The sequence below is a fragment of the Peromyscus maniculatus genome, chromosome 9 (genome assembly GCF_049852395.1).
Source record: "Peromyscus maniculatus bairdii isolate BWxNUB_F1_BW_parent chromosome 9, HU_Pman_BW_mat_3.1, whole genome shotgun sequence".
NCBI classification, from domain to species: domain Eukaryota; kingdom Metazoa; phylum Chordata; class Mammalia; order Rodentia; family Cricetidae; genus Peromyscus; species Peromyscus maniculatus.
Window position 1 is genome coordinate 75,637,554 of NC_134860.1, and position 23,997 is coordinate 75,661,550.

The following is a 23,997-nucleotide window of genomic DNA, read 5'->3' on the forward strand; positions in this document are numbered from 1 at the left end:
GGAAGAGCCAAGGAAACTGTTTTCCCTGAAGATGATTTCACTGATGTAGGGATATAAAATGCAGTCAAGATGGAAGGTACAGAAACCTGTGTCAGAAAGGAAGTGGAAATGCAATCTGAAAATGCCTGATTGGATTTGATTTTTTTTTCTCCTATGAGAAACCTTGTTATCTTAGGTTTATTAGCTATTTTTCTCCCATTTGACACCATACATGTTAATTTTTGTAATTTTGATTTTGAAGATCATCCACATTCAGCAAAATCTGTATCAGTCAAGTCTTTATTATGACCTGCAAGGCTTTCCACATAGTTGCACATAGTAGGTATGTTGGGCAAATTAATTCCTTTCTTTCTTCTCCAAGAATTTGAATATGTGGGAATATTGCATTTCTGGCCATAAGAGCTACTAAGCATGACTGCAAATGAGAGAAGTGATTATGTTAGCCTGCTGCCAATCAAGGAAGAAGTATTTGCTAAGTGTTTTACAAATACCTGACTCCGGGTACTGGTGCTAAGTACTGGGGAAAGAGAAAAATACCATACCAGCTTCTGCCTCATAGAATCTAGGTTTCTTGGGCAATAAATGAAATGACAAATCATCCTGCACTTGCTACTTAGAATAGTGGGTTATGATACATATAAATACTGTTAGCAGCAGTGTGCACTATCATGCAAGATGCTTTCTCTACAGAGATAGTCAAACCACTGAAGCCGCTAGCATGGGAGAAGTGGGGAATCTTCGGAGACCCGATCTCCCCATCCACTGGCTGCTTGGCTTTCTGAAGCCAGAGGAAACAGAGTTGTAACTGGGTAGTGTCTGAGGCACAGAGTCACCAGGCATCAGTTTCATTAATACAAATTCTAAAACAGAAAATCAGTGGGCACCCTGCTGATTAAATAGACATTGTTGTGAGACAATTCAACTTAATGAAGACTGACTGGGAAGTAACTGCGCAGGGACCTGAAGTTTATGGCATGGCTTTGGGAAAGCGAGAAGGCGCTCAATAGCACCATAATTACACTTTATTGGAAACAGTGGCACCAGGCAGATGAGATAATGAATTCCAGGGTTTCTAACACAGACCAAGCAGCCCTGAAGGGGCCGAGGGTCTGGGCCGCACAAGGAAGAGATTGATTCGACCACGAGGAAGCTTTATATCTTCATTCACTGGAGATTTCTTTGGGCAAGAACATTTTAAAAGTTTTCCAAGTACTTTCTCCCATTTGTCTCTCTCTGTATCGAGTAAACTTCTGACAAAGTTCTCCAACCAATGCCCTTGGGAACCCCTCGTGTGCCACTGAGGACTGAGCCCTCTGGGATTATGCTCATAGTTTTCAAAGAACTGGGCTCAAAGAACTGGGCTCATATTTGCATAGAGTATGGCTAGCATCAGTAGACAGGAGCGGAAGTGGTGCTGGCATTCTGTAGGTGGTTGTCAATATTTATGGTTCTATGGAAGTAAAAATCAATAATGCTATGAGCCCAGTGGACATTCCATTAGCTAGCAGCCAGACCTCCTCCTTCAGGCCAGGAAAATATGAAGCACAGGGAGCCTCCTGGAGAAGCACCTTTTGGGTATTATTGACCTTCACAGAGGCAAGAGAGGCCATTTCATTTAGAAACATTTTGCTTGGCCCCACAGTGGAAATAATCAGTACTCTTTTGTATTGCCCTCTTAATTTCTCCATTTTATAAATCCTGAGTAATTGAGGAGATTGTGTGTTGGGGCAGAGGGGAGCATTAACCACTTAAGTAGCCTTTATGTGCCATTCTGGTTAACTGATGCACAGACAGTTAAGCAATTAAAAAACACATACTTCTCTGGGCCAAATTCTCCCTTGAACTAGTTTTAGCATCTTACTGTTTCTTCATTAATTAATGAGTTAAATAAAATCATTGGAACATGCCCAATTTGTATTTGCAAGATAGTCATGATTTCTCTGCCACAGATTCTTTAATAACCCCAAAAGTGCACCTTCTTGGAGGAATGGTAGACAGACACTATCTTCACAGCTAAAACCCCCAGCTTGCAGAAGGTGGTAACACTTGGTCAATCTTAATCAGCCTGGTAGATGCTAATGATGGAGGAAAGGCACCAAGAGGTAATTTTCATCTCCTGTGTGTGCCAAGGGAAATTCAGAACACTAGGCAGGCTGTGGGCATGGGATAAGAAACTTAGGTGGGCTGTTATGCCTTTGTTTATGGCTGGGTCTATAAAAGGATAATAGGAGAGGTTCCATGATTGAACAGAAAGGAGAAATAAATTTAGAAGATAAGTCTGCTGTGGGTATCACTCTGTATTAATAAAAACGCTGATTGGCCAGTAGCCAGGCAGGAAGTATAGGTGGGACAAGCAGAGAAGAAAATTCTGGGAACAGGAAGGCTGAGTTAGGAGACGCTGCCAGCCACCGCCATGAGTACCAACATGTAAGATACTGGTAAGCCATGAGCCATGTGGCAAGCTATAGATTTATAGAAATGGATTAATTCAAGATGTAAGAACTAGATAGCTAGAAGCCTGAGCCATTAGGCCGAGCAGTTTAAATAATATAAGCGTCTGTGTGTTTATTTTATAAGTGGGCTACAGGACTGCCGGGGATTGGCGGAACCCGGAGAGAAAAACTCCAGCTACAACAGTCCATAACACCATTTTGTTTGTTTTGTTTTTCTCCAAGAAATAGACACATAGTGATTTCTGGCTAAGATGGTAGCTGGAAACTCCTCATGTAATTTGCTTTACAAAGATATCAACTTCTACTGAACAAAAGTCCCTTGCATTATTGTAGAGAGGAATTATTTGCATCATTCGCTTCCACAATTTGTGTTCTCCCCGCTCAGTATTGTAAAATAGCCTAGTCAGACAAGCAAAAGTACACGCCCCAATGAAGGCGAAAGTGGGGTGCAGGGTGTGGACTACTATCTCATTGAGAGGTCCACAGTGATCTCTATGCTATTTCCAGGTCTTAGATAACCTTTTTCTTTTCTGGTTGGCAGTGACGATTATTCTTTTATTGAAAGTGGGGATTTAGAGACAGATACTTGCAAAGCTCATAAAAATCACATCAAATCCTTTCAAAACTCACTTAAATTTTAGTTACTACTTTCCATTTCAGGTTTGTGGTATCTCTTAAGTTAGATTAGCTTCTAACCATTTTACCTGGCTTTCCCCAATCATTTCTTGCAGTGTGTCTGAGACTTCCAAGTGTATGTAACTTAAGGGGTGACATGTAGTTGCAGTTGGGGAGGGGGGGTGTCTGAAGAAAGCTGAGTCGGCATTCTTAACAAGCTCTCAAAGGACACCTTGACTTGTGGACTTTGAAGAGCACATTACCCTGCTGGCAATTTTAATGTCTACTGTATAGCAGGTGTTTCTCCAACATGAGAAGAGGGCACACAGGGTCTGGAATAGCCCAATGAAAAACAAGATGGCATGGCTTCCGCTGGGGACGCTAAGCAACAAAAGATGAGCATTATAGTTGCTTACTTAGCCCTCCAAAGCTAACAAACTGCTATCACCTCTCCTAAATTAAATATACTTTCAAAAAAACGTTTAATCGACTGAGAATCCAGTTAGCTATTTGGCACCCCGGGGACTCTGCTTGTCCTCAAGTGTCCGACATCACTCTTAACTTCCGTCTCCAGTGCTCATGACCTCAGAGTTCTCAGTCATGACATATGTGGACAATGACGTGTGAAAACCCTCCTTAATATAAAATCCAACGTCTTTAGTGTCAACTGTTGAACCTTTTACTCATGGGATTTGTGTCTTGCCTAGCATTAATCGCTACATATCTTTGAAAACTAGATAAAGTCTGGACTGCAGACAGAAAGGGACCAGACGGTTACAGTGTATTTGGGAAGTTTCCTTATAGTAACAGCCCCTGGAGCTGGAGGTAAAGAGGAGGCGACCATCACTATACAGGGTGATGATGTTAGTGGAGTTCATAGGGAATGGTGGAAACTCAGCAGAAAGACACTCAGTTCACACCCAGGTGGCAGGGAAATCACCTTTGTGAAGGTGACATAAGCTGAATCTTGAAGGAGTGACAGCCAGCCAGGGGATGGAGACTACCAGAGGCACTAGGACAGAAGCACAGAGGCCGTGCCCACAGTGCCTATCAGAATGGGCTTGGCAAAGAAACGATATTCTAGAAGGAAAATGCCCCCTGGGGAGGGAGGCCGGCAAGCACGTTTCCAGTAATGCAGGCAGAGGGGTGTACTGGCAAATGGTCCGTCCACACCCCTCCTCAGCACAGCCCTTCCCCAGTTGGTGCTGTGGAAAGGCACACGTGCACACTCTAATTTCTAAACTTCACTCTGCTCAGAGTTCTGCCTAAGCACGGACAAGGAGAGCATTTGGAAGTTTTCTAAGTGCGTCTTGGATGTGATTTTCATGGGCAGCGTTAATTTCCTTCCACATGAATAGCTTTAATAACGCTGCAATCTAAATCCTGTTTAAATTAGTTTATATTGTTTTCTGCTTTCTCGGTGATCTTTCCACTGAATACGAAATTGAATTTACAGTTGTGAATTGAAAATGACCGTCCTCAATATGCTCCAGTAGCCATCCAGCAGGAGTGACTGAGTCGGTGTTAATAAGTATAAATTAAAGTCACTTCTAATATGGTAACGAATGTTGACTGGCATTTCTAAGCATGCCTCAACTAACATGTTTTAAATATAATGTGAATGTTAGTACATCAATCATTATTAGCCTGCCAGTTTCAAAGGCGAACTTGGATGAACTTGGGAGTTTTCAAAACTATACACTTCCCTTAAATTAAGGGGATTCTGCCTACCAATACCTGCTAACAGGTGAGAGAGCCTCTTGGCTACCTGTGTTTTCCATACTGGGATTTCTGTTGCTCAGCCCTCTGAAAACTATCCATTAGCTGCTCCTTGTAATTTCAGATCAACTTGTGCGTCAGTCATAAGAGCGAGGGCCACTGAGACATGGTTTTCACTCTGAGCAGACACATGCATTTTACCATTTTAAGTGCGTTCTTTCTGACAGAAGTTTCTCTATATAGGAAGTAACAACGAGGGGTGAGATTGGGGAGGAGTACCCATGTATCCAGGGAAGAGAACTGAGCAGGATGGGCAATCCCACTCTTTCCTTTCTGCTTTTCCTTTATGAACTAGAAAAAAGAAAAGAAAAAAGAAAAAAAGTTGAGGATTCTCCATTTTCTCGGTGCTATGTGGAGGCTTAAGTCACAGCAAGGGTAAAAAATAGCACATGAAGTCAGTGTTCTTTTCTGTTGTTATTCTTTTTTAAGGGGGAAAAAGGATTTCTTGTAAGCATCAGGTTTACTCCTGCTGACTGTCCCAAGCTCCATTCTCCTAACATATATTGGCAGGGAGAGAGGGGGAGGACATGGAGGGGGGCGGAATTTATTCTGCCTCTAAGAGTCGCAGTGGGCCTCTCTACAAACATAATGCTAAATTATGGGCCTCTCCATGGGCTGAGGGTAATGTTAAGTTGGATGATGGATTTTATCTTACACAAGCCGCTTCGGTCCATGAAATGAGATAAGAAACCACAGCAGCTGGAGTTCACAGAGGGTTGAACTCGGACTGAAACCCCAGACTTAACACAATTTGCGTGAGTCAGCATGGGTATTAAACCGTGCTCTATGCTCCAGGAGCAAAAGTTACAAAGAAACTTTAGTCCCCTGGTGAGTGTGCCTCAGCCAGTTATCTCCTCCCATTTCAAGGGTAAGCACGGCTTTGCTAGGGTTGCTGGCGAGCTTTGATCCCTAAGCCCAGGAGGAAACACCATCTCTTGGCTTGTCCTAAGTCAGCAAGAACAGCTTGGAGTCTGGAGAAAGGTAGACTGTGTTCCTCCACGGATCCCAAGCAAGGGGAGGCCTGCCCTGATGTGTCAAGCATGTAACAGCCATACTGGGGAAATGGTACCTGGCTAGGGAGGCGGTCTCAGAAAAAGAGGGCTAAAGATAGCTTAAACAGCATCCTGTAGGGTTTACAGAGCACTCCTCAAACAGCATACAAAAAATCAGGCAATGAATGATTTTTCTTTCAATCGTGTTAAATAAAAGTAAAATTTCCTTCCAAGTCACCTTGTGTCTACCTGGAGTGTGTACATGTTTATAAACCTGAGCAATACAGGAGGCATCTCTGCAAGTCCTCCGTGGCATGGACAGGGCCTGGATAGAGAAGTAAGTAGGTAAGTATCCGGACAGTGAGGTCTAGTTTGGCTCCCGATGTTGAGGATTAAAGAATCTTTCTTCCTTGGTTAAACAAAGGCATTTTCCCTATCACATTGCTTAGAAGTAGAAACATACAAACGAGAGCTTTCTCCCCTCAGTTTTGTTTAGAAAGTATGCGAGGAGCCTTCAGCAGTGGTCCCATCGATTAATGTTGCAATGGCTGGCATACAACTTCCAGTTGTAATTAACTGACTCACCCTCACACCTGCCTTCCTCCACCTCCACGCTGTACAGCCATTCCCAAACAAGCCAGCCTGCTTGTTGTCTTTGAAGGAAACTTTATCATTTATTTACAGATGCAGCCTCCTTCCCCACTTCCTACGCCCACCCGAGGCTCAAATGAAGTTTAAACGGGCTTTCCAATAGCCGCCCAAAACAAAGGCTGACCACCTCAGGGAACACACCCCTTGTGTGGAAAACAAAGAAATACTCGATTTTTTTCATTGTACTGAAATCTGTTATATTAAACTGAAAATGAAATTTCTTTGGAATTTCAGAAGAACAAGAAATGGCCTTATTTCTCCCGCCTGCTTTGGGTACAGTAGCCTGTATTACAAGAAGTTTTAAGCTAACTTTCCTGTCATCCACACATTGACATTAACGTAGCTATCTGTTTACATAACAAAAATAATATACATCATGTAGTATTTCTGATAAAGAAATAGAATGAGGGCCGAATCGGTCCATAACAGTTTTTTTCTTAAGAAAGCCTAATCTAGGTTTGATGAGAACAGGGCGGCAAGTTATAGCTAAGAATGCCCAGTACAGCTGTGCTCACGGGGAGGCAGCTGAGTGAGAAGTTCTCCGTGGTTCCGTGGAACCAGAGGATGAAGAGAAAAAGATAAGCTATGGAACGACAGAGCAGTCTTCCAAGGGATGCTGATTTGCCGAGTTCGGAAACAGTGCTACGGGGGGAGACCTCGCATGTTTCCAGAACCTGGATGAAGTGGCTCTTTCTCGCCTCCACCTTCTTCCGTTCCAGACGACAGCAAGTTCTCGGAGGCCATCACGGTGCTGCTGTCCTGGATAGAACGCGGGGAGGTGAACCGGCGCTCGGCAAACCAGTTCTACTCCATGGTGCAGTCGGCCAACAGCCACGTGCGCAGGCTCATGAATGAGAAGGCCACCCACGAACAGGAAATGGAGGAAGCCAAGGAGAATTTTAAAAACGCCTTAACCGGGATCCTCACCCAATGTAAGTAAAACCTTGGGGGCCATCTCCTCTGTTTTGGCTTGGCCTATTCTTTTGCACCCATTTTTATGTTTTCATGTGGGGGTAAGTAGTTCAGAAGTCTCCCATTTTACTCCATATCGAATGGTACACCTCATAACCGATTCATGTTCTGTGGCATGTGGAAGCGCACGGACCCTGCCCTGAGAGCTTGCTTCTCAAGGTGAGCGACATTTCTGTAGCTTTTTCCCTCCGAACACCGTGCCTGGCCCCCAGGACGGGGCAGCCAGGTGCACGTGTGAATTGGCTCGACCTCAGTTCGCACCACACCGGCAGAGCGGCCACTTCCCACCCGCAGGCTGTCCACACAGACCTGTGTGTCTGTCCACTTGGGGCTGATAACAGAGAATAGGCCTTGAACATGTCCCGGGGTTCTGTTTAGGGAGAAGTTACCATCTGCTAAACCCCCCCCCCCCAGGGCCCTTATGAGGTGAGCTTTGGCTGTCTGCATGGGTGACTCACGAATAGACTTTTGTCCTTTCTTCATTTGGAAAGCAAATTGCCTTAAACACTTAATGCCAGTGATTTTTCATGTCTAGATCCTGAATTGATGAAGGAGCATAAATGGAGCTTTCTAATAGAACAATAGTCACGGTAATTACCCCGGGGCTCTATTCAAAAAAAAAAAGGGGGCGTCGACTTTTCCCGTGGCACTCTGCATCTGTAGTTAATGTCAGGGCAGCACAATGCAGCTCAGCTGCTGATGGCCTGTCGCTTGGTAAAAGCCGTTGAGCGACACTGTAAGGGGCCTACGCTCCATTCCATTCCACTCCAGGTGCAGGGACCCACACGCGACAGCAACACATGCAATTTACATATTCATTCTGAAGATAAGTGTTATGTGCAGTGATCGAGTGTGCCAAAATGCCTGTCACCCCTTTCATCAGCGGAAACCTAAGGGATGATGTGTCTGTTAGGATAGGCAGACAGAGAGGGATGACGAGCCAGGTTCTTGCATAGGAAAGCGTCTCACATGACTTTGTTGCCAACAGACGGTTTTTGCAGTAGCACAGAGTAAGTACCGTGCAATGAGTCCCCAAACATAGACCGGTAAGTCAAATGCTCGGTGTAAGAACACTCTGCCTTTAAAGCAAAGGACTGTGGGAAACAAGAGTGCTCTGCCTCTCATCGACCTGTACCGCATTAGCAAGACTCATCAGCATTGGACAAGGGCCTTGGACCCAACTGTGTAGGTCCAGCCATGCTAGAGTTGGGGCTACTAGGTGGAGAATAAAGGAAGTTAATACTGACTCTAGCTTTGAAGGAGGAAAGACAATAATGGATGAGTGGCCAGAGAAAAGGTAAGAGTGGGCTGACGCAAGAGACAAGGAGAGAAGAAAGGCTATACAACCTCAAGAGCACGATTCCGATTCCGGGGCAGGGGGCCGGGGCTATGGTGGGAAGCCATGTGCCCGAACAGCAGTGTGGCGATGACTGCCCACTTACTTTTGCTCAGGGGACTCAATTCTAAGCAACTTCCCATCAGTGTGGAGTTGGCTGTCTTCCTTTTGCAGGGACTTCAGCCCTTGACAAGTGAGGCCATGGGGGGAGGGGAGCAGCCAAGGGTTAGGACAGGAGAGAACCATGCTTTCCTCCGCAATGATATGAAATAGGGGCCAGTTAAACTGGGGCTGAAAAGGGAAAGCACACCTTCCTGCCATTGTGCAGGTGAAAGCCATCCATAGTCGGACAACAGAGAGGTAGACAGAATGTGATGTGTGGCATCAACGAGCCTCACGGTGGTAAGGCTTAGGGTGGGCCGTCCAGCCTTGGAGTCTGCACTGGATGCTTGAGCTGGGAAGAGCATGCTAGTCAGAGAAGTTGCCATCCTGGAAGCCCACGCCAAGTGGGGATGGCCATCAAGATAGTTCTTTAGCTCCTCAGCCTAACTGAACTCTTTCTTTGCATTCTTTTTTTTTTTCACTTTTAAAATTTCTTTTATATACCAACCACAGTTTCCCCTCCTTCCTCTCCTCCTGTTCCCTCCCTCTACCTCCTTTCTACCCCACCATCCACTCCTCAGAAAGGGTAAGGACTCCCATGAGAGTCAACAGAGCATGGCATATCAAGTTGAGGCAGAACGAAGCTTTCCCCCCACATCAAGACTGAGCGAGGCATCCCACCATAGGGAATAGGTTCCAAAAAGCCAGCTCATGTGCCAGGGACAGATTCTGGTCCCACTGCTAGGGGCCGTACAAATTGACCAAACTACACAACTGTCACTCACATGCAGAGAGCCTAGGTCAGTCCCATACAGGCTCCCTGGCTGTCAGTGTAGAGTCAGTAGCTTCCTTGAGCTCTGGCCAGCTGTCTCTGCGAGTTTTCTTGACTTCCCCCCCCCCCCGCTCATATAATCCCTCTCTTCTCTCTCTCTCTCTCTCTCTCTCTCTCTCTCTCTCTCTCTCTCTCTCTCTCTCTCTCTCTCTCTACTGGACTTCAGAGCTCTGCCCAATGCTTGGCTGTGGATCTCCACATCTGCTTCCATCAGTTACTGGATGTAGGTTCTATGATGACAGTTAGGGTAGTCACCAATCTGATTACAGGAGATGACCAGTTCAGGCACCCTCTCCACTATTGCTAGGAGTCTTAGCTGGGGTCATCCTTGTAGATTCCTGGGAGTTTCCCTGGCACCACATTTCTCCCTAATCCCATAATGGTCACCTCTATCAAGATATCTCTTTCATTGCTCTGCCTCTCCATCCCTCCCCTAACTTGACCATCCTCATCCCTCATGTTCCCATCTTCCATCCCCTCCTCTTTAACCCCCTCCTGCCACCAGTTTACCCAGTAGATCTCATCAAAATAATTATTTATTATTGCCCTTCCCAGGGCAATCCATGCATCCCTCTTAGGATCTTCCTTGTTACCTAGTTTCTCTTGGGCTGTAGATTATAGCCTTGTTATCCTTTGCATCTACTATCCACTTACAACTGAGCACATACCATTTTTATCTTTCTGAGTGTGGGTTACCTCACTCAGGAAGATTTTTTCTGGTTCCATCCATTTGCCTGCAAATTTCATGATATCATTGGTTTTTACTGCTGAGTAGTACTTCATTGTGTATATATATTGTATTTTCTTTATGCATTCTTCAGGTGAGGGACATCTAGGTTGTTTCCAGTTTCTGGCTATTACAAATAATGCTGCTATGAACATAGTTGAGCAAGTGTCCTTGTGGTATGATTGAGCATCTTTTGGGTATATGCCCAAGAGTGGTATTACTGGGTCCTGAGGTAAATTGATTTCCAGTTTTCTGAGAAAGTAGAATACTTATTTCCAAAGTGGCTGTGGCTGTATAAGTTTGCCTTCCCACCAACAGTGGAGGAGTGTTCCCCTTACTCTACATCTTCTCCAACATAGGCTGTCATTAAGCTTTTTTTTATTTTAGCCATTCTGACAGGTGTAAGATGGTATCTCAGAGTCGTTTTGATTTGCATTTCCCTGATAACTAAGAATGTTGAACAATTCTTTAAGTGTATCTTGGCCATTTCAGATTCTTCTGTTGAGAATTCTCTGTTTAAATATGTACCCCATTTTTAATTGGATTATTTGGTATTTTGATGTCTAGCTTCTTGAGTTCTTTATATATTTGGGAGATCAGCCCCTCTGTCAGATGTGAGGTTGGTGAAGATCTTTTCCCATTCTGTAGGCTGCTTTTTTTTTTCTTACTGACAGTGTCCTTTGCCTTACAGAAGCTTTTCAGTTTCAGAAGGTCCCATTCACTAATTATCAATCTCAGTTTCTATGCTATTGGTGTTATATTCAGAAAGTAGTCTCTTGTGCCAGTGTGTTTAAGGCTACTTCCCACTTTCTATTCTATCAGGTTCAGTGTAACTAGATATATGTTGAGGGTTTTGATCCACTTGGACTTGAGTTTTTTGCAAGGTGATAGATATGGATCTATTTGCTTTCTTCTACATGGTGACATCCAGTTATACCTGCACCATTTGTTGAGGATGCTTTCTTTTTTCCACTGTATATTTTTGGCTTCTTTGTCAAAAGTCAGGTGTTCATAGGTGTGTGGGTTAATGTTAGGGTCTTCAATTCAATTCCATTGTTCCACATGTCGGTTTTTATGCCAATACCAAACTGTTTTTATTATTCTAGCTCTATAGTAGAGCTTGAAGTCAGGCATGGTGATACTTCTGGAAGTGCCCTTATTGTGCAAGATTGTTTTGGGTATCCTGGTTTTTTTGTTTTTCCGTATGAAGTTGAGTATTGTTCTTTCAAGGTCTGTGAAGAATCATGTTGGGATTTTGGTGGGGATTGCATTGAATCTGGAGGTTGCTTTTGGTAAAAAGTGCCTGTTTTACTATGTTAATCCTACCTATTTAAGAGCATGGGAGATCTTTCCATTTTCTGACATCTTTCTTAAAGACTTAAAGTTCTTGTCATACAGGTCTTTTACTTGTTTTGGTTAGAGTTACCCCAAGATAGTTTATATTATCTGTGGCTATTGTAAAGGGTATTGTTCCTCTGATTTCTTTCTCAGCCCATTTATCATTTGTATCTAGGAGGACTACTGATTATTTTGAGTTAATCTTGTATCCTGCCACGTTACTGAAGGTGTTTATTAGCTGTAGGAGTTCCCTGATAGAATTTTAGGATCACTTATGTATACTATCATATCATCTTCAAATAGTAAAAGTTTGACTTCTTCCTTTCCAATTTGTATCCCCTTGATCTCCTTTTGTTGTCTCATTGCTCTAGCTAGAACTTCAAGTACTATATTGAATAGATATGGAGAGAGTGGACAGCCTTGTCTTGTTCCTTTGTTATGTTTAGGTCTGTTCCTTGTATCCCTGATCTCTCTAGGACCTTTAACATGAAGGGGGGTTGGGTTTTGTCAAAGGCTTTTTCAGCATCTAATGAGATGATCATGCACCTTTTTTCTTTCAATTTGTTTATATGATGGATTACATCGACAGATTTTTTGTATGTTGAACCATCCCTGTGTCTTCTTCAATCACCCAACCTTTTCCTTTTTATGGCTTTCCTTTCCCATTTGAATAAATTCTTTGACTAAAATCGTATCAGCACTTTTCATACTATCCTCCCGCCAACAAACCCCATCTCAAGGCCATATATAGAAGTCCTGTTATTTCTACCTGAAAAAGCATAGCTCTGTGTGACACATTGGTTTCATTTTGATGATCACTGCTCACAGTCATGGTGCCTAGGCTCTTGAAATTGCCCAGTGTGTCAATTAAATGCACTGTCCACCACTGGGTAACAAAAGTCCCTACCAAGCTGGTTGGTTTCACACACAGAAAAAGGCAGATGCTGGACCAGTCCAGTGGTTCAAGGTTTCTAAGAATGCCATTATCTTTCTTTGGATTATTGTGTAGGATGATTTGCTATTACCCCTGACATTGCATCTCTTCTTCTAGATTGAAATCGTGTAGGAGAAAAAGAGGAAGGACTGATATCATTATGTTGAGAAAACATAACTTTCCCAAAGACCCTGTGGCTTAGTTAGGGTTTCTATTGCTGTGAAGAGACACTATGACCTTGGAAACTCTTATAAAGGAAAACATTTAATTGAAGGGGCTTGCTTACAGTTCAAAGGTTTAGTACATTGTCATCATGGTAGGAGCATGGCAGCATGCAGGCAGACATGGTGCTGGTAAAGTAGCTGAGAGTCCTACATCTTGCAGGCCACAGGAAGGTGACTGGTCAGGATCCTGAGCATAAGAAACCTCAAAACCACCTCCACAGTGACATACGTGCTCCAACAAGGCCATACCCACTCCAACAAAGCCACATCTATGAGATTATTGGGGCCAATTACATTCAATCTATGATATTCCACTCCCTGGCCCCCACAGGCTTGTAAGAATATCATCATGCAAAATGTGTTTAGTCCAAGTTCAAAAGTCCCCATAGTCTATCACAGCCTCAACAATGTTTTAAAGTCCAAAGTTCAGAGTCTCTTCTGAGATTTGTGCAATCTCTTAATTATAATCACCTATAAAAATCAAAATCAAAAAGCAGATCACATATTTCAACATATAACGGCACAGGATATACATTACTGTTCCAAACATAGGGAAGGGAGCATAGCGAGGAATTACTGACCAAAGCAAGATACAAAAACAGCTGGGCAAACTCCAGACTCTGCATCTTCATGTCTGATGTCAAAATGCTTTTCAGATGTCGAACTCTGTTCCGTTTCCTTGACTGCAACATACTTTTTTCCCTTGGGCTGGTTCCACTCTCTGTTAGCAGCTCTCCTCGGCAGGCATCCAATGACTCTGGCATCTCTTAACATCGTGGGTTCTTCAAGGGAATCCAGGCTTCAACTTTACAGCTTCACAAAATGGCTTGTCTACCAGACCTCCATTAAGGGACACCCCTGACACATGCCTGGCCTCAGCAGCTTTCCTTGGTCTCTGGTGCAAACTCCACAACCTGTTTCTTCTATCCCTTAACTCTAAAGCCAGAACCACATGGCTGCTAAGTTCTGCTGCTTGCTGGGGCTGGAACATGGCCCTTTCACCTGCTTTCTGGTGATTGTTACCTTCACTGCGTAAGCTTGGCTGTTCTTGAACTTGCTCTGTAGACCAAGTTAGCCTCAAACTCAGAGACCTGCCAGCCTCTGCCATCCAAATGCTGGGATTTAAAGTGTGTACCACCACACCAGGCTCTAAACTTTTTTTTTTTTTATAAGTTGGAAACTTAGCTGGGTGGGATCTTGCCCTGAGGTCACCACTCCCTTTATCCCATTTCTCACTCTATTTCCTTGAACATAGAACTTAGCTCCATTCCACTTTCTGGTGCTCTTTTTCTCCTCAAATATTTTTCCTTGTTTAGCCTGCTCCTTTTCATTATAAATCTTTATCAAGGTTAACACTAATAATCACACCACCGAGTCTATACTAGGCTGTTTTGAGATTTCCTCTGCCAATGTAATTAATCCAGTACTCCTCACTTTAGCCTTGGGAATGGCTCTTCATACAAGAACAAAAAGAAGCCACTTTCTTTACCAAAATATCGTAAGACCAGACTCTAGGCCACATACTAACATTCTTCTCTGAAACCTCTTGATCCCCACAGTTCATCAAATGACACTCACCACCACTGTCTTCCATGCTCCTACTAGTATGGCCCATTAAGCAGCACTTAAAGTCTACATTACTCCAAACAAAAACATGGTCAGTCCTATGACAGCAATACCCCAGTCCCTGGTACTAACTTTTTAGGATTTCTATTGCTGTGAAGAGACACCATGACCTTGGAAACTCTTATAAAGGAAAACATGTAATTGGGGTGGCTCACTTACAGTTCAGAGGTTCAGTCCATTATCACCATGCTAGGAGCATGGCATCATGCAGGCCGACATGGTGCTGGCAAAGTAGCTGAGAGTCCTACATCTTACAGGCCACAGGAAGGCAACTGAAACACTGGGCAGTATCCTGAGCATAGGAAACCTCAGAGCCTGCCCCCATAGTGACATGCTTCCTCCAACAGGGCTATACCCACTCCAACAAAGCCATACCTCCTAATAGTGCCACTCCCTATGAGATTATAGGGTCCAGTTACATTCAATCTACCACACCCTGCATGCCTACTGGGCCCAACAGGCTACACATGCCATGCCCAACAAGAAACGTGGGAGATATAATTCCTAGCTGGTTCACTGATATCCAGAATAATCTTGGGTTGCTTACAGTAAGGAAGAGGAAATAGCTCCTGGGAAGCCCTGTTTCCTTTCCTTTCCAATTCCCTTCTCACATACCATCTGATAGACAGCTGAGCCACCTCAGGTGGCTTCCTGCTGTACTCTAAGTAGTTTTTATGCTTCCTAGCTATCATCGCTCTCCAGCCTCAGTATCATATTGCCCTGTCCTTACTGTGACCATCCCCTGCAGTCTCATCCTTCCTGGGTCCAACAAAGCCATCTCCTACCTCAGAGCTTTCATACATTTGGTCCCCTCTGCCTGCCATGCTTTCCCCCTACTATGCATGCTGGAATCTCTCTCATCCTTTAGGCTTTAGTTGAAAGGCCCCTCCTCCTGGGAGGTCATTCCTGTCCCCCTTCTTCTGATGGAGTTTCCATCACAGGACCTGTGCAGCACCTACCCAGGTGTATGACAGTTTGCTGGACTTTGATAAGGGTTGTAAGAAGGGACGTTACAGTCATAGAGACAGACTGGGGAGGGAATGAACTAGTAAGCAATGGCTAAACTGCAAAACAGGTGAGAAGAAAGCCTGAAACAGTGCATTCAGACATTGTTCACAGCCGTGTGTGGTACACATCTGGAATCCCAGCACTGAGGAGGCTGAGGCGTGGGTGTGAGGCGGCCAGCCTACACTAGATAAGACCCTGTGTCAAAACAGAAAAGGAAAAAGGGAATAGGAAGGGGGAAACTTTTCATAGGTAACAGGGTTTCAACCTGCATGTGTAATGAATCAAAGAAATCAAAGAACACTTGCTGGCTGTGGTCTTATTGGAAATCAGTACGCCAGACCATAGTTAACAGGCTCGAGGCTGTTAGGAGGGCTGAGCAAAACTCACCAGAGAAAGTGATGCTAGACTCTTCTCCTGTGTCACCTTCCAACCACGTTTAGGTTTATCACGTACCCACCACCCTCTGGGATGCTCCCCTTAGCTCTGCAGTTTGGTTCTCAGTAGTATTACAGTAGTGGACAGTTGTCAACAGACTGTGAAAACCCCAGCTGATGCTGACAGTTCTGTGCTAGCCGAGGAGTACATGTCCCATCTGGAGCATGGAGGACTTCACAGGTATCCATGAAAGCCAGACTCTTCCAGGATGACTTGAAGACAGAGGTGGTATTATGTACAGCCTGTGCTCAAATTAAGCAGAATAAGAGGGTTGCGTGGCTCCATTAACAACCTCCATTTTCCATTCTCCTATGTGTGCTTTGTACAGCAATGACCACTCCCTGAATACCAAGAGAAGCAAACCTCACATTCACTGTGAAAATATTAGCAGTGACCTCACTGGCCTGGTAGGCAATCTCTGCACTCTGTTGCCATTCTCTGCATGGCTCCAAGGACTGACCTAACTGGGGCAGGGAGGGGATGAAGAAATGACAGACACATAGATGTGGAGAAACTGGAATTGAGTGGGCTGGGCTCTCTGACAGAACCATAGCACCTGGGAAGTTCAGCATGTTTACTATATACAGTTGGACCAATAGGCAGAGTTATTGCATACAGCTAAATGAAGTGGAAGGTTTAGCTAATTTTAGTAGAAACAGGTTCTGAAGGAGAGCAGTCTTCAGTTCATAAATAAGGAGAGGAAACTATGGGGGACATTTTCTGCACACACTCAACATAGTTACTTGGACAAGAAGAAGGCTTTGCCACTCCCAAGGGGCACTGGGGTCCTTAACAAGGCCTTGCCCATGTCAACAACATACTCACTCAGGATTTCACAAGCTCCCTCCACCTTGTGAATGAGTCTATCATGTCTCCTGACCTAAGCTGTCCTCTTTCTGTTGGGGTTTTGTTGGTATATCTCAATCACCCTCCTAGCTTCCCGGGCTTGGTTCAGTTATGGGGACCTGAATCTGGCGTTAATACCACATGACTGTTTCTAAGACTGTAAACATGCCGATTGACATGTCTGCTGAGATTTCCAAAAGCAGATCCAGTCAAACCCATTCATCTGTATTAATAATATCCCTGGCAAACTCCACATGAATTGCATTTGGCTTTCTCACACAGAATGCAGTTGGGGTTGTGGAGCACTGATATTCAAGGGCTAGCATCACAGCTTACTTTCTTCTAGATGGTCTCCTTATTAGGCAGTAATCCCAAGTGCCCTCCCCCATGTACAAGGTCCCCAGTGCCTTTCTTCATAGCATCCCACTGCAGCCCATACAGGAAGCAGCCAGGAATGCTGGGAAATCATTCTAAGACATCACAGAAGCAGATGTACTGACAGGCTAACTTATTCCAGCAAGTATAGCAGACCTGACGTCATGATAGGGCTTGCTTAGCCCCTTCCAGGAGAGTCCAGTGCAGAACTCGAGGCATGGTGGGCTCCTGTGTGTATGTTGCTGGAAACAGCGGAGAAGTTGAGCAAGATGAAAGAAACTTCATACAGGAGTCCAGAATGCTGGACAAGAAGCATACACTCATCTCATTGGTTTGTTTGCCCTCGTCTTTCCTTCATGTGCAAAGCAAGCGCTCAGAGGATTGGTTCCGTTGCCAGCTAGCCATCTTGAAGAAAGAAACCTTGACGTTTATCATTTCATAGAAAATGGAAGAGTGTACACCGAGCATCTGAGGCTGCCGTCTAGCTTGGCTGGTGCTACACTCAGCCAGCATTTGCACGTCATCTCGCTTTGCTTTGGAGTCAACTAGACATTGTCTCCACCCAGGCTTTGCCTTAAAGTGTCAAGAATCAGTAGCTGTACTCAGCCCAGAGCTGGAGGTTTGTGACATTTCTTCACTTCTCTAGGGGTTTGTCCTTGACTTGTGACCATGAATGTGCAGTTATCAGTTGAGGACCTCGGTCCGTCCTGGTATGGCACCGGGGCTTTCTCTTCTCTTCTGAGCCATCTGGAGTAGGGATAAAAGAAAAAGGGAAAGTGGCAGGCCTAGTGAGTCGTATGTCATCTCAGGTCACATTTGTCTCACTTGGTTGTCAACTTCTCATTCTGTCTGTTTGGTAGAACTTGTCCACGTTTTCCTATTCGTAGACTTTGGGGTTCTGATCTTTGCTTTTAAAAGATGTATGCTTCCTAGGGACTCCCAATAGGCCTGCCCACTTTGAGTTTTATCAGTCCCAAGCAAAGCTTGTCATTTCAGAGATCTGACAGAATCAGTTTAGAAGTCCAGGAGGCACGTGCCACCATACTCACATCTTAATATACATGCCAAGATGATCAGTTGTGTAAACCTTGTTACAGCGCGCGCGTGCGCGCGCGCGCACACACACACACACACACACACACACACACACACACACACACATCTAATCAGTTACACATTCTGTGACTTTCCTTCCTGACTTCTTTTCCAACAAGCTTCCTGCTGAAAAAGAAAAAGGGGAAGAGTAGAGGAGGTAAATGAGGAAGCAGATAGCAATAGAAAGGGGCCTGTTGATATTAAACGAGGAATGCATGCCATACATATAAGTATGAATAAGAAGGAAAAACTCTAATGTCAGTGAAGGACAAGAGTCGTACTTCTAATTGTCCTTCAATCTCTGACCCTTGGCCGTCTGGATAGTTTGTTTTCTAGAGCCATGTCTGGATTCTTTGTTTGTTTGTTTGTTTGTTTGTTTGTTTGTTTGTTTGTTTGAATAAAAACTAGAAATGCTCAGGGGAGGATATGATTATAGCTGTGAACTCAAGCTCACAGGAAGAGATGAAGGGCGACACTGGCAGCAGAGCAAATATAAATGTTACTATGTGGTTAGAAATTGAAATATGTACTTCCAGCACGCGCCCCTTTCACCCCATTCCAAACATGCTCTGCTGTCTTCTTGCCTGAAAGACTTCTCCTCCTCCATACCAGATTCAAAACCCACTGCCATTCAGGCTTCCTCCTTGAAGCCTGTCCAGTCTGTTAGGACCCACAGCCATACTCTCTATGTGAGTCCTTAACAACTGCTAATTATTTTATGGGCAACAAATTTATTTGTGTTCTTCTAGAATGATTTCATGCCAGAGATGCAAGCCATGTGTACCTACGTCTTTCTTCTTACCTCACCACAGCACTCTGGAGCTTGGACTGTTTGTAAAAGCACACAAAAGTCCTGAGTACAAGTGTCCATCATTGACCACTTATAGAGGGAAGCATTGTTTGTAAGAGCACATACACACACACACACACACACACACACACACACACACACACACACACACATACAGTCCTGACTACAAGTGTCCATCATCCATCATTGACCATTTATAGAGGGAGGTGAAGCTGGTGTTGGAAATTGGGTTGAAAACCAGTAACATCAGAACATAGTATGAAGGTTTTCTAGGTGTGTGTGTGTGTGTGTGTGTGTGTGTTTGTTTGTGTGTGTGTGTAAATTGTGATCTCAATTACACACTTAGCACTAAATTACTGACTTAGCACTAAAATGGATTCTCTTTAAACTAGAGCACACAAAATACACGTACGTTATGGGATAGTAGGTTCATCTTGTTCTTACTCGTCTTTTTTTAGCCTTGCTATGGTAACTGCTTCAACCACCATGCAGCCTAGCGTTGTACACTTAGGAGACAGAGTGGCGTCAGTCACATCTTCAGTTTTCAAAACAGCAAATGATGGAGGTGCCTTTGACTGGGTCTGAGGAGACACCGGCTCTCATCTCAGCTCAAGCAGTAATTAGCCATATTCCCTCAGGAAAGTCTTCTCAGCCCTCGAGTCTCTGTGTCCTCCTTTCTGTGATGAAAAGGTTTGCCCGGTAATTCCCTCAGGTTCCTGAGGTTCCATCAAAGCCCCATAGCCTCACCATAAGAACAACGTAGATCCTTGAGCATTTCTGGATATCTAAAGGCAAAGGGCTGGCAGGACCCACATGATGACCAGTTCACCTCAGATGATGAGAGAAGAGAGAAGCAGGCAGTCGTCCCTGCATGTGCACCAATGCCTAGCTCTGGTGGCTGCCTCTGTGGAGCTGCTGTGAGCATCAGAAGTCACGTTCCCACCATGAGAACATGTGCCTGGAGCCCTGCAGGTGCCAAAGCTGGTCAGAGTTATTGTCAGAAATGGCTCTGCAGTACCCTGACATCCCCCCTGTCACGTCCTCATCTGTCTTCTCAGCTGAAATTGTAAAAGCCTCTGCTGCTGGAATGAATGATTAAAATCATCCCACAAATATTTGCTGGAGTGCTGTTAAGTGCCAGGTCATATGCTAAGTGCCCGGATGAAATATGAGGGTTTCTGACCTCTGTGCAGACGTGGTCCCCCTTATAGGCAGATGGGTGTCCCTCCCCTACATTTCTTCTGCCTCAAAAGCGCTCTCTGCAATCATTTACTTCTCAGGAACATCTTGGGCTAAATGTTTTTTATTTCCACCAAGGGAAATTTGGTTGCTGTGTCCCCTGCTGTCGAAAAAGAATTTTATGAAGTGTTAAAATGTTTTCCCATGTCTGGAGAAGTCATTGCCATAGCTCATCTGAGGGAAGGGGGTAAAAAAAAAAATCTCTGCGACGCCTTAGCAACTTGACAGCTTTTCCATTTCTCGTCAAAATCATGCTGATAGCCATTATTTACTAATGCATTAAATGCTCAAAATATTATTTCCACTAAAAAGAAAATAGAACGAAGAAAAGAAAATACATCCTTTGATCTCGGGGAATAAATATCCAAAGAAAATAATGTCTGACGGCTTCCAAATGAAGGAGGAGCACCAAATGTTCTATTTCTCACAGACCAAAACTGACAGAAGATACTAAAAGCTTGCCACAACTGAGTGGACCCTTTTTAGTGTCTTTCTTTTCAGTTTTACCAAAAATACAATTCTAAGTTAAAAAATACAAACAAAAACAACTTTTTTTAATCGTGTACACACACACACACACACACACACACATGTGCACGTGCACATGTGTGCGCGGGCAAATACCCACACAGACAGAGACACACACAGAGTGAGAACAATTAAGCCTTGCCCTCTAGAACAAACAAGAACTAGGGAAGGCTCCATTTCAAGATTCAGTGTGCTCCATTATCATTAACGAAGCAACTCAGGATAGACAGCTTTTACCTAGTACTAAAACCAGAGGTCCCCAGTCTTGCAGACTGAACAAAAGGCTTCTGTCAAGTGTGGGCGGGGCTATCTGTTAGTGACTTCTGTCAAGTGTGGGCGGGGCTTTCTGTTAGTGACTTCTGTCAAGTGTGGGCGGGGCTATCTGTTAGTGGCTTAGGGAACAGATCTTGGCTACTTTGGACAAAAGCCACACAAAGTGTTTTTCTGCAAAATTTGTTTAAAAGGAAGACATTCAAAGTGAGAACAAGCCACTGTGAGACAGAGATGATGTGTTCTTGAGGCAAAGAGTGCATCTTCGCATCGTTTTGCCAAAGGAAGAAATCATCCCAGGAGGAGTGTGGGATGTGAGTGGATTTCTCCTGAGACCTAAACAGAGCAGATCCAAAACCCACGCAGCACAAAGTTTGCTGACCCTGACCCAGAGATTTCCAGCACTTGACAACAGATTAGTATTACCTACAGTGGTGGTTCTCAACCTGTGGGCTGCGACCCTTTCACAAGAGTCTCCTGAAACCATCAGGAAGCACAGATATTTGCATTACAATTCATAACAATAGCAAAGTTACCGTTATGAAATGGCAACAAAAATAATGTTATTGTTGGGGTCACCACAGCATGAGGAACTATATTAAAGAGTTGTGGCATTAGGAAGGCAGAGGGAATGGGGGAGAAGGGTAAGGCCTTCCAGAGCCACATACTCAAGTGGGCAAGTGTCCCTTCAATTCTCGTAGAGTCTTTCAAGGCCAGCAGAGGCCCAAAAGAAAAATGAATCGCTATTTGGGGGTCACAAGGATGAAAATGCTCTCAGAACCGAGCTTTGTCCTCTCCCTACAAGAGACCACGCTCTTCACTGTACCCCAGCTACTGAGAAAAGGGCCCATTTCCTGAGTCTGGACTCGCTTGGTTGGTTGTGAAGGAAGCTGCAAATGTGTGTGTTGGTGGAACGGAGACTTGGCTGATACGTGATTCTTTCCTTCTTCCGCCTGTCAAGAAAAGCCAGCCATAATGGCTTCTGACCTGTTGTTGGCCGGGAAGAGGAAAACAACAAGAGATAAACCAAACCAACCAAACAAACAAAACATTTAGGGAGCATAATCGGAGAACAATTAACAGTAGCTCTCAAAACCAATAATCCCGATACTCCTTTTCCATAGCCACTGCCAGAATCTTTTAATAAAGATGTTTTTAGACAGTTGTCAGAAACCATGTCTGAACATGCTCATTGGAGCCTTATCACTGTAGACACAGGATCAACTTCCAGGATACTGTGTAAGTGAGACAAAGCAAGACACAGGAGCAGTGCTAGCATTTGGTGCACGGGCTACAGAGCTGCACACCTGTGCACTGTGCGCATCCCTTCTTATCTTGCTGCCTGTGCCAGGATCTCCCAACGTCCTTTGTTCTTAGGGAGAGGAGCTGGTGAGGGGCTCACGCTCGGAAGGTCGTCTTTTACTGCTCACTTTGTTTCCTTTGTGTTATGTACATACATTACTTTTGTTGAGTCAAGAGTGGAAATCTAGTCAGAGAATTTGTTGGATTTATAAAGCCTTGGAAATGCCGTACGTTGCACGGACCCATTGCATTTATAATCTCGCGCAGTTTTCTTCTGGTGCTTCCCACAAGGTTTGGATGTGTGCATTACAAAGGCGCCGCACCTTCACACAGCCTCTGGGGTTGACCTAAGCAGGAGAGCAAGGGCATGAGGAAAGGGTAGACACAGAGACACAGAGAAAAGCTGGAAGCCCGTGGGTTGGGCTCTCTGACTGAGCCATAGCACCTGGAAAACTCAGTGTGTTTATTATATGCAGTTGAACAGGAGGTGGTGGTATCATACACCACTGAACAGAAGGCAGAGTTATTATATACTGATAAACAAGGAGGTGGGATATATATATATATATATATATATATATATATATATATATATATATATATAAACAAGCAGGTAGGATTCTTATATACAGCTGAACAAGGAGGCAGATTTAGCTAATCACAGTAGGAGCAGGCTCTTTAGGGAAGGAGCCTTCCAGAAGGAGAAAGCTATGGTGGACATTTTCTGTACACACTGTCAACATCGGTGCTCATACACAAGGAAGTCTTGGCCATCCCTCTTGGCCTCACCTGAGGAAGACTTTGCTGCTCCCAAGATGCTGGGGCACAGGGGCCTTTGACATGGCCGTACCAGTGTCCACAGCACACTTTCACACTCAGACTTCACCTGCTCCCTATACAGGGGGATCTGAAGTTCACCTCACTGAGCTAGGATTTGTGAAGATCTCCATGTCATTGTCTGCCTAATATCTTTGTGTTTGCTTGAGCAGTTTGACCATTTCCTGCTTGCTTGGAATTTGCCAAACCAAGATCCTCCTGTTTTTTTTAAAATATTTTTTCAGTAGCCCATTCCTTAAACCGCTATTACGCCTCATCTTACCAGGCAGTTGAGAAATCAAATTTGAGGCTGGGATTTGGGGGTTCAAGTGAATTCAGTGTCACATGATGGCCTTCTGAGTCATCTCAAGACAAAGCCCCTAACTGCCCTGTCATTCCTCACCTTGGAAGTTCAGTCCAGGCCTCTTTCGCACATTGCTGCCATGGTCCCCCGCTTCCCTGGCTATCATCCAAGCAGCTCCTCCTCTCAGCCACCAGCTGGGGTCCATGAAGGAGTCAGGAGTTTCCACACCTGACCTCCTCCCCATGGCCAGTGCTTACTGCTCTTACTGCTCTCCTTGGGCACCTGGTAGACCGGCTGGGTGCTGGTCCTGAGATGGCAATCCGTGATGGCATTCTCTCTCTGGCAAGTCTCCCACCTATGGTCAATGCACACCAGTTCTACCACTCC

At 44.5% G+C, this 23,997-nt stretch overlaps 1 protein-coding gene across 10 annotated transcripts in view; it reads left to right on the plus strand.

Annotated features, from left to right (window-relative positions):
• The window catches only part of Enox1 (ecto-NOX disulfide-thiol exchanger 1), a 565,632-nt gene that overhangs the window by 420,165 nt on the left and 121,470 nt on the right, over nt 1-23,997 (plus strand). For all 10 annotated transcript variants that reach the window (XM_076545410.1, XM_042285220.2, XM_042285223.2 and 7 more), the window contains one exon: nt 7,210-7,422. In XM_076545410.1, the coding sequence (XP_076401525.1) occupies nt 7,210-7,422 (213 nt within the window). The remainder of the gene's footprint in view (nt 1-7,209; nt 7,423-23,997) is intronic.